This window comes from Scyliorhinus canicula, chromosome 16 (genome assembly GCF_902713615.1).
Source record: "Scyliorhinus canicula chromosome 16, sScyCan1.1, whole genome shotgun sequence".
In the NCBI taxonomy this organism is placed as follows: domain Eukaryota; kingdom Metazoa; phylum Chordata; class Chondrichthyes; order Carcharhiniformes; family Scyliorhinidae; genus Scyliorhinus; species Scyliorhinus canicula.
Genome location: NC_052161.1, coordinates 26545904 through 26560618, shown reverse-complemented (window position 1 = coordinate 26560618; position 14715 = coordinate 26545904). Strand labels below are relative to the sequence as shown.

General features: G+C 51.5%; 1 protein-coding gene across 6 annotated transcripts in view; it reads left to right on the top strand.

The window, feature by feature from the left end:
* The first annotated feature begins 4748 nt into the window (after positions 1-4748).
* The window catches only part of casp7 (caspase 7, apoptosis-related cysteine peptidase), a 59661-nt gene continuing 49694 nt past the window's right edge, over positions 4749-14715 (top strand). For 2 of the 6 annotated variants that reach the window (XM_038822225.1, XM_038822224.1), the window contains exon 1: positions 4749-4903. Coding sequence is in view for 3 of the 6 variants with exons in the window: in XM_038822223.1 (XP_038678151.1) it covers positions 5296-5323 (28 nt within the window). In the remaining 3 variants the exon portion in view is untranslated. Of the gene's footprint in view, positions 4904-5131; positions 5324-14715 lie in introns of those variants that run through there. The other 4 variants (XM_038822223.1, XM_038822222.1, XM_038822227.1 and 1 more) reach the window with 3 other exon arrangements.

The following is a 14715-nucleotide window of genomic DNA, read 5'->3' as shown; positions in this document are numbered from 1 at the left end:
GGAAAAGACAATCGTGTTTGCTGCACAGAGTCAGCAATGGAGGCTTCAATGGGCCCTTTGGAGAATGGCAGGAGGGGAACAGACAAGGAATTTGTCTTGTGGAGCAGAGGGTACTAGAGAGGTTGTGATGGAATGGAGGACAAAAGGCCTGACATGGAGCAAATGAGAGATGGCATGAGTGGATGACAACACAATATGCACACAAATGGACGAGGGACATTGATTATCTTTACTGGGTCAAGATACAAAACACCTATTTCATCCTATGTAACATCCTCTGCCCCTGCCCTGACTTCAGCCCATCAGCTACTGAAATGTTTATGCCCGTCTTTGGTACCTTTAGCCCTAACTATTCTCCACCTCAATACATTTCAGCTCATCCTAACCTTTGCTGTTCCTATCCTGTTCTGCACCTAAGTCCCAGTAACTACATTGCCTCTCAATGTAAAATGATCATCCTTTTATGGATCCCTCTGCGGCATTACCATCCTTAACCTCCTCCAACACCCCAAGACTGGACTCTTTGTCCCACCATTGGCAGCGGTGGTTTTTGTGGTGGCTCCGCACTCTAAATCCTTCTTTCTCAAGCTTAAAGTGCAAGCCTTTGCTCACTCCCCCCCCCCCCCCCCCCCCCCCGGCTTAAAACCGATTTCAGTACCAGCCTCATATCTCCCCCTCACTCAATAATTTATGGTGGTTCTGAGTTAATTTTCTGTCTGATTGGGCCACTGTCAAGTGGGCAGGAAGAATGTTGCAGCTACTGTAATAATGCCGTACTAATTGTGCATCTCTCCAGCTCACTCCTTCAGGCACAGAATATGTGAAGCTCACGAATGAACATCCTGCTGCAGATGTAACCTATACTATCGTCTCCTTTGGCAGGGACTGAAGGCAGGCTGACTTTGAATGTAGGTCTCATCTAATCCTGCGCCATGTCCAAACCGCAGGACCAACTGCGTCTTTCTCAGGCGCCACTTTTGTGGTCCCTGTTGGTGGGCGGCAGGGAAAGCCAAGGGCGCGATTCTCGGAAAGGTTTCTAAGTGTGTTAGCGAGCGGGAACTGCCAGGAGCTTCCCGGCCCTTGGTCCAGCAAGGCTTGCAACGCTATTCAAAGGTAATTGGTCCACTTAACAAGACTCCATGGGCCTCACAACGCAAATGAAGGTTTGCCAGCCGATTCTCCGGCACCGCGCTCACCAGCCCCTCCGCTAACAAGGTCAAATGTCACTTAAAAAGCACTTGCACAACCAAGCTTGCTCAGCTCACAGCCATGGCGCCGAGACAATCGGCCCCAAGGTTTGGAGACACGGACCTGAGGAGGCTCAAAGATGTGGTGGAGGCCAGGATGGAGGCCCCAGAGTGTGAGCCACAGGGCAGCCAGCCCCACCAGGGATGAGATGGCAGCGGCAGTCAGCTTGGGCAGCGTGGCAAGGAGGACTGGCCTCCAGTGCCCAAGATGGTCAACAACGCCAGGCAGCACGGGTCAGTTGACATCCCCCCACACCCTACCGAATCCCCCCAACACGACTAATTCCCCAATCCCCCATCTGCCCCCAACCCAACCTACACCCCAACCCTCTCTTCACATCTCTCCCCCCACCAATGTGAACCACACGTGTGGCTAACGATACCCTCTCAGTCTCCACAGGAGAAGCTCTCCCACGATCGTCGGGAGAGGGCCCAGATGGGCGGAGGGGTGTTGGATATAAGTATCCTCACGACGAGGAAATGGCCTGGAGGTTACAAGGGTGACTGAGATCAGAGCGGTCACCAATAGAACATACATAGAACATACAGTGCAGAAGGAGGCCATTTGGCCCATCGGGTCTGCACCGACCCACTTAAGCCCTCACTTCAACCCTATCCCCGTAACCCAATAACCCTTCCTAACCTTTTTGGACACTAAGGGCAATTTATGATGGCCAATCCACCTAGCCTACACGTCTTTCGATTGTGGGAGGAAACCGGAGCACCCGAAGGAAACCCATGCAGACATGTGACCCAGCGGGGAATCGAACCTGGGACCCTGGCGCTGTGAAGCCACAGTGCTAGCCACTTGTGCTACCGTGCTGCCCACAATGCGGAGGTCGGGCATGCCGCAAAGGTGGGGATCCACTGGACCCCACCCAGATGGACTATCACACGTGAGTTGTTATTGCCATACATCTGACCCATCCCTCCATCTGAACACATGTTCATTCTTCCACAGGTCCTCCAGCTGATGGCCCATCCGGGGTGGCCCCCTTCCCTGCCGACCATGAGACCACCTCAGAGGAGAGCTGCGAGGATGCCACAGTCGATGTGTCACAGCTGTCATCCGCACCCTCCACCAGAACAGATACACACAGCTCGGTGGGCAACGTTAGTGGACAGGCTGACGGGACACATTCTGGTGAGCACCACACAGTCGCTGATGCACATCAGGTGGAGGCAGTAACACCCAGGCGAGACAGCACTTGGAGGGCTGCTGGATGCCAGGACTCAGCTGGGTCCCAGCCAGATGCTGAGCCTCAAACAGGTTTACCAGAGCTGATGGAGATGTTAGGGTGCGGCCGGGACAGTCAGAGGGAGATGTCAGCAGGTCCATAGCTGATTGGAGGAGTCCCAGAGGCTACGGGTCCAGGAGATATCACCAGCAATGAGTGGCACCAAGGCCAACACTACTAGGGTGGTGACCGCAGTGGAGAACCTGGTGCACAACGTCAGCAGCATGTGTGAAGGTGTCCAAGGCGTTGTGCAGTCGGTGACGACCATGGCTGAGGGCCTTGGTAGATTGTCCGACCCGATGTGGGGACGTGACCCAGTACCAGGCTGACCTTGATGAGGTGCTACGGGACATATCCCGGTCTCAGATAGGATTGGCCAACGTGCTACGGAGCTTGCCCAATCACAGGTGTGCATTGCCGAATCTCTGCAGAGCATGGCCCAATCACTGAGGAGCAAGGGCATCGACACAGTGATGCAGATATTGCGGGCCACAAGAGCTGGCAGAGCCAGATGATGCAGGAGCAGCCGGGGTTCAATCCAGCTGCCTCCCCATCCTGAGTTGAACCCCAAGGCCCTATGCGCACCATCCGGGAGGAGGGGGTGATGGATGGCAATGCAGACCCATCCTATGGCTTGACAACAGTGACTACCAGCTCCCCCAAGTCCCAGCCCCTGATGAAGCCGAATCTCACAGCCAGCACCCAGAACAGGGCGGTACGGCTAAGCATGTGCCGCCGACAAGTATGCCGGGGCCCTGCGGCCCCAAAGCCCCAGAGGACGCCCGCTAAGGGCATCGAAGGCCACGGCGTTGGTAAGAAGCTGGCTGCCTCCACCTCTGATGTGGATCCTGGGGACACACCTAGAAATAGCCGTGGAGCAAGGAGGGAACATTGAGGATCACGGAGGGCACTGGGAGGGGGAGGAGTAGATGGGGGGTAAGGAATCGAGTGTGTATTGGGTGAAGGGGCATTGTAGCGGGTTGGGGGAGGGTGGAGATAGTAGGGTGGCACCATCAGGGTAATGGGGCAGTGACATACACTTGTACAAAGAACATTAAAATACATTCATCACAACCAGTATGAGGCCTCTGGCTCTTTGTTCCGGGATGCGTGCCGACCACCAACCCCAAGCCCCCCCACACCCTGCCCATACACACTTGGCCGCGGACATGTGCCCAGGACGGCTGGTGCCCATCCCTTGGGTGTTCAAAGTTTGGCTGCTGTGTGTGTTGTGTTGCCTCCCGCAGTATTCAGGCACAGTGTCCATGAATCAAGGTGTGATTTGGATGCTAGGCAATGATTCCCACATGCCACATGATCCGCCCATCCATGGATATCTGCTTGGGTTGTGTGAAGTGCTCACTTAACCATGACTGCCAATTCCCTATTAGCAATAGCCTTCAGCCACACGGCCTCCGTGGTCAGTGGGAGTTATGGGTGGTCGGTGAGGCAGACAGGCCAGGGCTGGGGTTGCTGCCTGTACAGGAGCACACGGCCCAGGGATTGACATGGCGGACCTGCACACACCCACCCCCAACCCCATTGCCCGCAGGGCTCTCCCAGCACTGATACCCCCAGCCCCACCATGCCAGGTACTTCATCCCCGGTTACCACCCCCTCCCCAAGCACAGGGGCAGGATGCCCAGTACCGCCGGGCTCACTGTCTGTGAGCGAAGATGGCTGCTGACGTCCTCGGCTCCCCGCAGCAGCCCACCCGCCACGTTCATGTTTTTCAAAAGGAGTACGAATCGGCGCCAGCGTGACCACTTGCTGGGGAGGCCGCTGAATGACGAGAGGCCATTGGATAAGGGGTGGCTCCTGTTAATTGTACAGAGATGGGGTTTAAGGGGTGATAAATGGTTCCTCGCCACGGCAACGCAAACGGTTTGGCGCCTGGCGCGATTCTCATTTTCCGCCTCTCAGGCTATTCGCCGGCCCCCCTCTCGCCCGCGACGAGTCCGGAGATTCGCGCCCTGGTTTCTAAAGCGAATCGGAAACTGGCCGGTTTTCCGGGCGTGGCCGAAGGGTCTAAACTGACCCCTTGCACCCAGTCCGGAGGTGGGGGGGGGGGTGGGATGTACTGCGAGGAAGTACAGCGACTGTCAAAATAAAGGCACCGATTCCTAGAATTGGAGCCGATCCGAATCTTGCGCCTGTCTTTCTTGGCCGAACGATTTTAAGATTAGCGCCGACGAGCGGGAGGAGTCCCGCCGGCGGATTGAAGTGAGATTCAGCGGGGAGCGGGGAGGAGCTGGCAGCCGGCAGTTGCCAGTTTCCCATCCAATCCCTTCCCCCGTCCAGCTCTGGGCGACCAATAGCAACTGTGTCAATTTCAGCCACAACCAACCAACTGCAAAGCAACTTTCTTCCTGTTATTTCACTCCGAGCAGCTGCCCCTTGCTTAGGCCGACGGTACTGGTTAGTGTCCAACAAAACCCTCCTTTCTTTTCTCTCCCCGATCTGGCGATTGTCAGGTTTCTAACTCGCGGCGTTTCTGTGTTTTTTTCGGGGTGGGTGGTGAAAGTTGGGCAACAAATGGGGTTACAGCCTGACCAATGAAAGAGCCTTTTTCAAAATCGGGAATGTTTTAAAGGATTACAAAAAAAATACATTTGGGCATTTGCGTGTTTCTTTAAAAAAATAAATGTGATTTAGAAAATAACCGCGGTACGGAGCCTTACAGAACTTAAAGCTGGCAGGATTTCTGGCGTGCTTTCAGTTTCTGGGGGTTTCTCTTTCATTTGAAATGTTTTCTGGATGTTTTATTTAAGCAACTGATTGTGGAGAGATGGCTTGTCTCCTGGAGGCGGATGAAATGTGAAAAGGGGATTTGTCAAAGTGAGGATTAACGATACATTCCACTGACATTTAATGTATTTTTGTACCTCCGGATTTCCGTACCACTCCTCGAAGCTGGTTGTACGACCGCAGGCCCACCGCTGAAGAATGCATTCAACTAAACATTAGTGGAAGTACTTGTTCCGCTTTAAACAAAAAAAATTCACAGTTGGCACTGACCGATTCCCGTTGCCAAATATGCCCCAACTCACTCTCAGCAATTGCCTTGAAGTGCAACATGCACTTGAGTTCCAGGGTCCATGAGTATTGTAGGGTGCAGCATGGGATAGAGGCAAATTCCAGAGGTCAGGGCTCGAAGATGAGTTTAGAACTTTTAATAGTTTCCTCTCTGACCTTTTGTTTTCCCCTGGCAATCCAGTTTCCCTGATTTTATCTTTTCCCTTTTGCTGTCATATGTCTGCTTCTCACCTTTTCTAGGATAAGAAGCCCAACCCTTCCTCCACTCTTTCCATGTCAATCAGATCCCTAATGGTAGAGATTTGTTGTGAGGTTCTGCGAGGAATTACCTTCAGTGCTTGAACATAGGGCCTCACGGTAGCATGGTGGTTAGCATCAATGCTTCACAGCTCCAGGGTCCCAGGTTCGATTCCCGGCTGGGTCACTGTCTGTGTGGAGTCTGCACATCCTCCCCGTGTGCGCGTGGGTTTACTCCGGGTGCTCCGGTTTCCTCCCACAGTCCAAAGATGTGCGGGATAGGTGGATTGGCCATGCTAAATTGCCCGTAGTGTAAGGTTAATGGGGGGATTGTTGGGTTACGGGTATACGGGTTACGTGGGTTTAAGTGGGGTGATCATTGTTCGGCACAACATCGAGGGCCGAAGGGCCTGTTCTGTGCTGTACTGTTCTATGTTCTATGTTCTATATATCCCCAGTACCTCAACCAGGTCTCGACAAATCGCTGGCTTTTAAAGCAGACCAAGCAGGCCAGCAGCACGGTTCGATTCCCGTAACAGCCTCCCCGAACAGGCGCCGGAATGTGGCGACTAGGGGCTTTCCACAGTAACTTCATTTGAAGCCTACTCGTGACAATAAGCGATTTTCCTTTCATTTCATTTCAAGGCTGTCTTCCTCCCTCACAGATCCCACCATTTCTAGCCTCCTACTCTACACTAAATCCCCCCCCCCCCCCCCTCTGCTGACGGTTAATTTTCCTGAAAGAAGTCGACAAATGGCTGCCACCTTCGGGCAAACCCTAACATTGACCCTCTCAAGGCGAACTTCATATTCTCCAGTGAAAGCTAGCCATGTCCGATAGCCAGGTCTCTGACTTCGGGGGCTTTGAGTCCCTCCAAGCTAATAATATCCGTCTCCGGGCTACCAGAGAGGCAAAGGCCAGAACGTCTGCCTCTTTCTCCTCCTGGAATCCCGGATCTTCTGACACCCCGAAAATCGTCACCTCAGGACTCGGCGTCACCCTTGTTTTCAGTAGTTTGGACATTACGTATGCAAACCCCTGTCAGAATCCCCAAGGCTTCGGACATGTCCTGAGCCTGTGGACATGGTTCGCTGGCCCTCCTGCACACTTTGCACACCTGTCTTCCACCCCAAAGAATCTGCTCGTCCGGGCCACTGTCATGTGAGACCGGTGAATGACCTTGAATTGTATGAGGCTGAGCCTGGTACGTGTTGTGGATGCGTTGACCCTACTCAACACATCCACCCAGAGACCATCCTCTAACTCTCCTCCTCTTCCCATTTGTGTTTCAGCTCCTCGGTCTGTGTTTCCTCTGATCCCCATAAGCTCCTTACATATGTCCAAAACCCTCACCCGTGAGCAGAACAACCCCCCCCCCCCCCAACACGGCTCGGAGACACATATGCAAACATAAATTCCAAACCCAACCCAATTGCCCAAAAGAAACACACAAAGAAAATCAAAAAGAAAATCTAAGAAAATCAAAAAGAAAATCTAACATTCATATCTCCATCCCCCATCAGAGCAAATGCAAATTTTAACTCCAGCAGCTCGTCTGCAGACTCCAACTCAATACAAAAGGCATTACAAGTAATATCCAAAGACAAAACCCTTTCTTTTTTTAAAAAGTAACTGAAGAGAAGAGAAAAAATAAACACATGAGCACTGCAGCAAAGTTCAGTCCAAACACCTCAGTCCGCTACCAGCCCTTTCCTTCTCGCGAAGTTCATCGCTTCCTCGAGCGACTCGAAGTAGAAATGTTGCTCTTTGTGCGTAACCCAAAGACGGGCCGGGTACAGTAGTCCAAACTTTACCTTCTTAAAAAGGGTTGATTTTATCTGGTTGAACCCTGCTCTTCTCCTGGCCATGTCAGCGCTCAGTTCCTGATATATACCGAGGGCACTGTTCTCCCATTTGCAGCTCCGCGCCTGCCTAGCCCACCATATAATGCACTCCTTGTCAAGGTACCTGTGGTATCTCCCCACCATTGCTCTCGAGGGGTCGCCTACACACAGCTTCCTCACTAGCCCTCTGTGCGCCCTGTCCACCTCCAAGGGTCGGGAGAATGTCCCCTCCTCCAGTAGCTTCTCAAACATAGCCGCTATGTATGCCCCTGCACCCATTCCTTCGGATCCCTCTGGGAGACCCACGATTCTCAGGTTCTGCCGGCGGGACATGTTCTCTAGATCCTCCACCTTCTCCTGGAGCCTTTTCTGTTGGTCTCTCAACATTTCCACCTCCAACTCCACTGCGGCTTGGGGCACCTCCTGCTCAGCCAGTGCCTTCTCCACTTTACAACAGTAAGAGACATGGGAAAATATATATATATATATATACACATTGGTCAGTTTCAACATTTACAGGCATACATCGTTGTTCTTTCTTTTGCATTATTTACAGTGGCGGCTGTGGTTTCCTGTTTATCGTTCCCCGCTGTTTTTTTTGGTTCTGGTTGTTGCCCCTGCCCCCCTTCGCTTCTTTTGTTGGGCATGGTTGGGTTCCGTGTTTCTCTGCCCCTCTGCCCCCCCCTTCCCTGCTGTATTGTGGCTACCCCCTCCTATTCTTTGGTGTCTTAGGTGTTGGCTACAAATAGGTCTTTGAACAACCGAGTGAATGACTTCCACGTTTTATGGAAGCCCTCCTCCGATCCTCAGATGGAGAATTAAATTTTCCCCATTTGTAGATATTCCAATAGGTTGGACAGCCAGTCTGCAGCATTGGTAAACGCTGCTGACCTTATTTCAGTTTGTAACTTGTCTGTTTTGAACTTCACCTTCCTTTGTCCTCCCCACTTAGATTATAGAACGTAAAGATCAGAAGGAGTCGAGGAATTGGAGGGGTCTGGTGCGGGGTAGGGAGGAGCACCGAGTGTCATTATACACAGATGACTTGTTGCTTTATGTGGCGGACCCAGTGGGGGGAATGCCGGAGGTGATGCAGATCCTTAGGGAATTTGGGGGCTTTTCTGGGTACAAGCTCAACCTGGGTAAGAGTGAGCTATTCGTCGTGCACCCGGGGGATCAAGGGGAGGGGATTGGTAGGCTCCCGCTGAAAAGGGCGGGGAGGAGCTTTCGGTACCTGGGAGTCCAGGTGGCTACGAGCTGGGGGGCCCTTCACAAGCTTAACCTCACTAGGCTGGTGGAGCAAATGGAGGAGGAGTTCAAAAGATGGGACATGTTGCCGCTGTCGCTGGCGGGGAGGGTGCAGTCCATCAAGATGACGGTGCTCCCAAGGTTTTTATTCCTGTTCCAGTGCCTCCCCATTTTATCCCGAAGGCCTTTTTTAGGAGGGTCAACAGGAGTATTACGGGATTTGTATGGGCGCATTGGACTCCGAGGGTGAGAAAGGTGTTTTTGGAGTGGGGCAGGGATAGGGGGGGGGCTGGCATTGCCCAACCTCTGTGGGTACTATTGGGCTGCCAATGCAGCAATGGTACGTAAGTGGGTAATTACCCATTGGATAATTAATGGACAGGGCAGGGGCAGCATGGAAGAGGATGGAGATGGCGTCCTGCGTGGACACGAGCCTGGAGGCGCTGGTAACGGCGCCATTGCCGCTCCCTCCAACGAGGTATAACACAAGCCCAGTGGTGGCGGATACCCTCAAAATTTGGGGGGCAATGGAGATGGCATAGGGGGAGGTGGGGTGTTCGATGGAGTCCCCGATACGGGGGAACCACCGGTTTGTTCCAGGGAGCATCGATGGCGGGTTTCTGGGTTGGCACAGGGTAGGTATTAGGAGGTTGAGGGACCTGTTTGTGGATGGGAGGTTTGCGCGCATGGTGAGTTAGAGGGGAAGTTTTGGCTCCCCCCAGGGAACATGTTTAGGTATATGCAGGTTAGGGCGTTTGCCAGGCGGCAGGTGGAGGGGTTCCCTCTGCTGCCCCCATGTGGGGTGTTCTCGGGGGTGTGGGTTGAAGGGGGGAGGATATCGGACGTGTACCACGTCATGCAGGAGGTGGATGAGGCCTCGGTGAAGGAGCTGAAGGGTAAATGGGAGGAGGAGCTGGGGGAGGAGATTGAGGAGGGGATGTGGGCGGATGCCCTGGAAAGAGTGAATTCCTCCTCTTCCTGTGCGAGGCTTAGCCTCATACAGTTCAAAGTGCTGCACAGGGCCCACATGACTGGGATGAGGATGAGTAGGTTTTTCGGGGGCGAAGACAGGTGTGCTAGGTGCTCGGGGAGCCCAGCGAACCACACCCATATGTTCTGGGCATGCCCAGCGCTGGGGGAGTTTTGGAAGGGGGTAGCAAGGACGGTGTCGAGGGTGGTAGGATCCAGGGTCAAGCCAGGCTGGGGACTTGCAATTTTTGGGGTTGCAGTGGAGCCAGGAGTGCAGAAGGCAAAAGAGGCTGGTGTTCTGGCCTTTGCGTCCCTTGTAGCCCGGCGGAGGATCTTGCTTCAATGGAAGGATGCGAGGCCCCCAAGCATGGAGGCCTGGATCAATGACATGGCGGGTTTCATTAAATTGGAGAAGGTGAAATTTGCCCTGAGGGGAGCAATACAGGGGTTCTTTAGGCGGTGGCAGCCTTTCCTGGACTTCCTGGCAGAACAGTAGGAAAATAGGCCGGCAGCAGCAGCAACCCGGAGGGGGGGGGGGGAGGGGGGGAGGGGGGGTAAGGGGGGGGGGGGGGAGGGGGGGAGGGGGGGTTGGGGGGGGGGGGGGGGGGGGTGGGGGGGGGGAGGGGGGGGGGGGGGGGGGGGGGGGGAGGGGGGGGGGGGGGGAGGGGGGGGGGAGGAGGGGGGGGGGAGGGGAGGGGAGGGGGGGGGGGAGGAGTGGGGGGGGGGGGGGGGGGGGAGGGGGGGGGGGGGGGAGGGGGGGGGGGGGGAGGGGGGGAGGGGGAGGGGGGGGGGGGGGGGGGGGGGGGGGGGGGGAGGGGGGGGAGGGGGGGAGGGGGGGGGGGGAGAGGGGGGGGAGGGGGGGGGGGGGAGGGGGAGGGAGGGGGAGGGGGGGAAGGGGAGGGAGGGGAGGGGGGAGGAGGGGGGGGGGAGGGAGGGGAGAGGGGGAGGAGGAAGGGGGGGGGGAGGGGAGAGAGAGAGGAGAGAGGGGGAGAGAGTGGAGAGGGGGAGAGAGGGGGGAGGGAGAGGGTGGGAGGGAGAGGGAGGAGGGGGAGGGGAGGGGGGTTTTGTTTCGGGTGGAGGGAGAAATGTGTATATGTGTTTATTGAATATGCCGGGTGTTTATCTATTCTTTTTGTAGTTACTGGGGGGGGGGGGGGTTTGGTTTTGGGGGTTAGTGTGTTTTTCTTTTTGTTGTTGTTAATACTGTTTTCTTGTTATTTTTTGGTTTTGATATGTTTTTGAAAATCTCAATAATCTCTTTTTAAACTCAGAAGGAGACCATTGGTCCATAATGCCCATGCCAGTTTGTTGAAAGAACTATACAATCAGCCCCACTTTCCTGCTCATTCTCTAGTCTTTCCACTTCGACGTATTTATCCATTTCCCTTTTGAATGTTAGTGCGGCCAGCATTCTTTCGGGCAACGTAATTGAGATCGTAACTGTTTGTTGTCAAAATGTATTCCTCATGTCACCTCTAGTTCTTCTGCCAATTATCTTTGATCTATATCCTCTTGTTACTAATTCTTCTGTCACTGGAAACAGTTAACAATCCAAAATTTTGAACACCACAATCAAATTGCCCTTTAACCTTCCCTGCTCTAACGAGAACACTCCCAGTTTCACAGCTCTCCCCGCGGATCTGCCAACATTTTATTCAATCTCCTTAGCACCCTCCCTAAGCTCTGAGCATCCTGAACCACTTTAGGTCTCTTAATCAATTCACTTGTATTTTTTGGGATGTCCCTCTCAATTTAACATACTTGTACTGAATTTCCTATTCATTAATGAAAATCAGGAACCGTAGTTATCTCAAAGGCATCCCACTGTCACCACCAGTTATTACTTAATAAATACCCATTGTTTTTAGTTTTCGGTCTATTTCTTATCCCGTCTCTGGGTTGATCCAGAATGTTCACAACTCTCCTGACAGTGCCACATCATAAAGCATTGATTGATTATGTTGATTGAGGTTGTCTGTTAAAATACCTTTGCTGGTCTCCCAGATGCTTCCCCTCTCTTTAGTAAAAAACTTACATTCAATCCCTGGACTCTGATATGATGTGACAATTTATCTCGGTGTCCTAGGTTGAGGAGTGGAAATATGTCCAGGGTTCTCATTCCCAGCTAATATTCAGTGATCCATGACGAGAAATGCATGTGTATAAACAGTTGCAGATGTGAAGTATGTGGGATAGGTATGTTTTGGGACTGTGTCTTTGGTTTGGAGTAGGATGTGGGATGGTCATGTGGCCTGCTCTGATGCCTGCTGATCAGGAGCCTGAGTGGCTTAGTTATTGAACGTTGGAGGGGGGCCTGGGTTATTTACTGGGAAGAAGGTACAAGATATTCACACTAAACAATGACTGGGGTAGTCATGCTGATGGTGGATGAACTTTGGTTCTCCTGGTCAAAGGGAAATGTTGGGAATAGCAGGTCCTTTTGGACTTTTCTTTAGACTGTCTATTTAATTTCAAGACAGGATGGAGACGTGGGTCATGATTCCTACCTAGATACAAGGCCCATGTGATTCACATTGCGGTGGACATCGGCTTTGGAGAGGGAAATGTCCATAGGAAGCTATTGAAGGGCAGAGTTGCAGATTTTCCAAAAATATCACTGAACCTCACCGACATGATGAGTCTTCTTGAATCTGAGCGAGAGAGCAACATTGAAGAAACACGTCTCTATTGTTCACCACTCAGCTCACACTCAGATTGAAGAGATCAATGAGGGTCTAAATGAGGCTCAAAGATTCACCTAGCTTTGGCTAGAAGGAAGAATCTCCCATTTCATCACTCACTGTGAAAGTCAGTTTAGGGATTAGAAGTAACCTGATGGGAAAGGGAAAGAAATTAAGTAATCCTCTGGGGTTAAGAATTGGATTGGACTGGTTCCTGTAGAATGAAGTATCCGAATAAGTATAGTGTAACCATTGGAGGGGGGGGGGGGGGGGGGGAGGGGGGGGGGGGGGAATTTCAGACATTTAAAAAGTTAATGAGAAACTTTTCTGTAGCTTATAATATACATTGCCTACTGAAAGAGTATTTGGTCAATGTCCCTTTTAGCTTGCTTGTTACAGTGAAAGTCTTAAAAGTTGATAGCCTGTTTTGTAATCCTTTCAGTCATTGGAAGTTAGAATTCTGTTTTAGAAAGTTAGCAGTCTCTACGGCGATCATCATGAGAAAACCTCAGGTGAAGATAGCATCGCATTATGTCGCGATATTATGGAAGGGTGGTTAAATTGCTGACAATTACTATCAGTTGAATCTTGCACAGCAATGACCTTGAGGCGAAAAAGGAAGGAAAATGATTGACAATATAAAAAATTGGGAATGAAAAGCATGTGAATTTGTGCAATAAGCCAAGGTACGATATTTGAGTCAGAAATTAAAACGGTCATTATGTTAAAGGTACTGTTCACAGACTGGGTCCAGTAGAGTGAGTCATACTGTTCAGTAACCAAGAAGCAAGAGAGTAAATGATCTGTGAAACTTAATGATCATCAATTTAATGGCTTTAAACTGGAACACTCTTGAAAGTGTGGGGACTACTCAGCTGGGGTCTCCTCAGCAAGACTGATAGATACCAGGAGGCCAATTGATCCGGCTAAATGAGTTCCATAATGGACAGGACCCAGATTGCGACATCCGGCAAGATCTGGTCTCGCAAGGTGTATCGGCCATCCAGTAATCCCAGGGGAGGCCTCTCTCACATCTACCAGCCGTATCCTGCTTCGATTCCAGTGGGACATGGCCGGTAAATCACGCCCGGAATCTTTGCCTGTGCATTAGTCCCTCAGTATTGCACTGCAGTGTCAACCTAGTGTCAAGAACACAGCTAAGGGTATCCCAAATCCCAGAAGGGAAACTTGGAACACCGGTTCCCAACTGTTCATTTTGCAATTTGGTAAAATGCGAGGAAAGAGATGTATACCAATGAGGAAAAGTCCAGTCTTGTGATCATTCAAATAAGAAAATGTTTATGAAACTGTAAAATGCCCAACACGAAAGGCAGCAGACAGAACAAAAATTATACATAACTGCATAATGGTCAGACACACCTCATACCTGAATTAATCACGTTCCAAATGGATCTCCTTTCCTAAACTCCGAGAATATACCTTCCCCAAAACACTATCCCATAGGTTTTAACACCAGGAACCAACTCCAGCGATAATTACCACACACAGTCTGCATCTTTCTTTTGGGAAACCTTTCCTGTGAGTTGAGTGTAGAATCTCTGCGTTTTAAAATGGCAGCCTTCAGGATGAAAGCTTGTTTTTGGGTGAGCTCTGCTTCTCATCTCCCCCCCCCCCCCCCTCCTGCTGACGTTCAATTTTCCTTAAAGAAGTCGATGAATGGCTGCCACGTCCGGGTGAACCCCTGGGTTGAAGCTCTCAAGGCAAAAGCTGTATTCTTCTGGTACACAACTAACCCTGACACTGATATATGATTTATCTCTTTTGATTGAGCCTTATCGGAACACCTAGCCTTTGAAGTTACACCATTATCATGCATGTTTTGATTTGATTTATTATTGTCACATGTATTAGTATACAGTGAAAAGTATTGTTTCTTGCATGCTATACAGACAACGCATACCACACATAGGGAAGGAAGGAGAGACTGCAGAATATAATGTTACAGTCATAGCTAGGGTGTAGAGAAAAGATTAACTTAATACGAGGTAGGTCCATTCAAAAGTCTGATGGCAGCAGGGAAGAAGCTGTTCTTAAGTCGGTTGGTATGTGACCTCAAACTTTTGTATCTTTTTCCTGACGGAAGAAGGTAAAAGAGAGTATGTCCGGGGTACGTGGGGTCCTTAATTATGCTGGCGGCCTGTCCGTGGCAGAGGGAATTATAGATAGAGTCAATGGATGGGAGGTTGGTTTGCG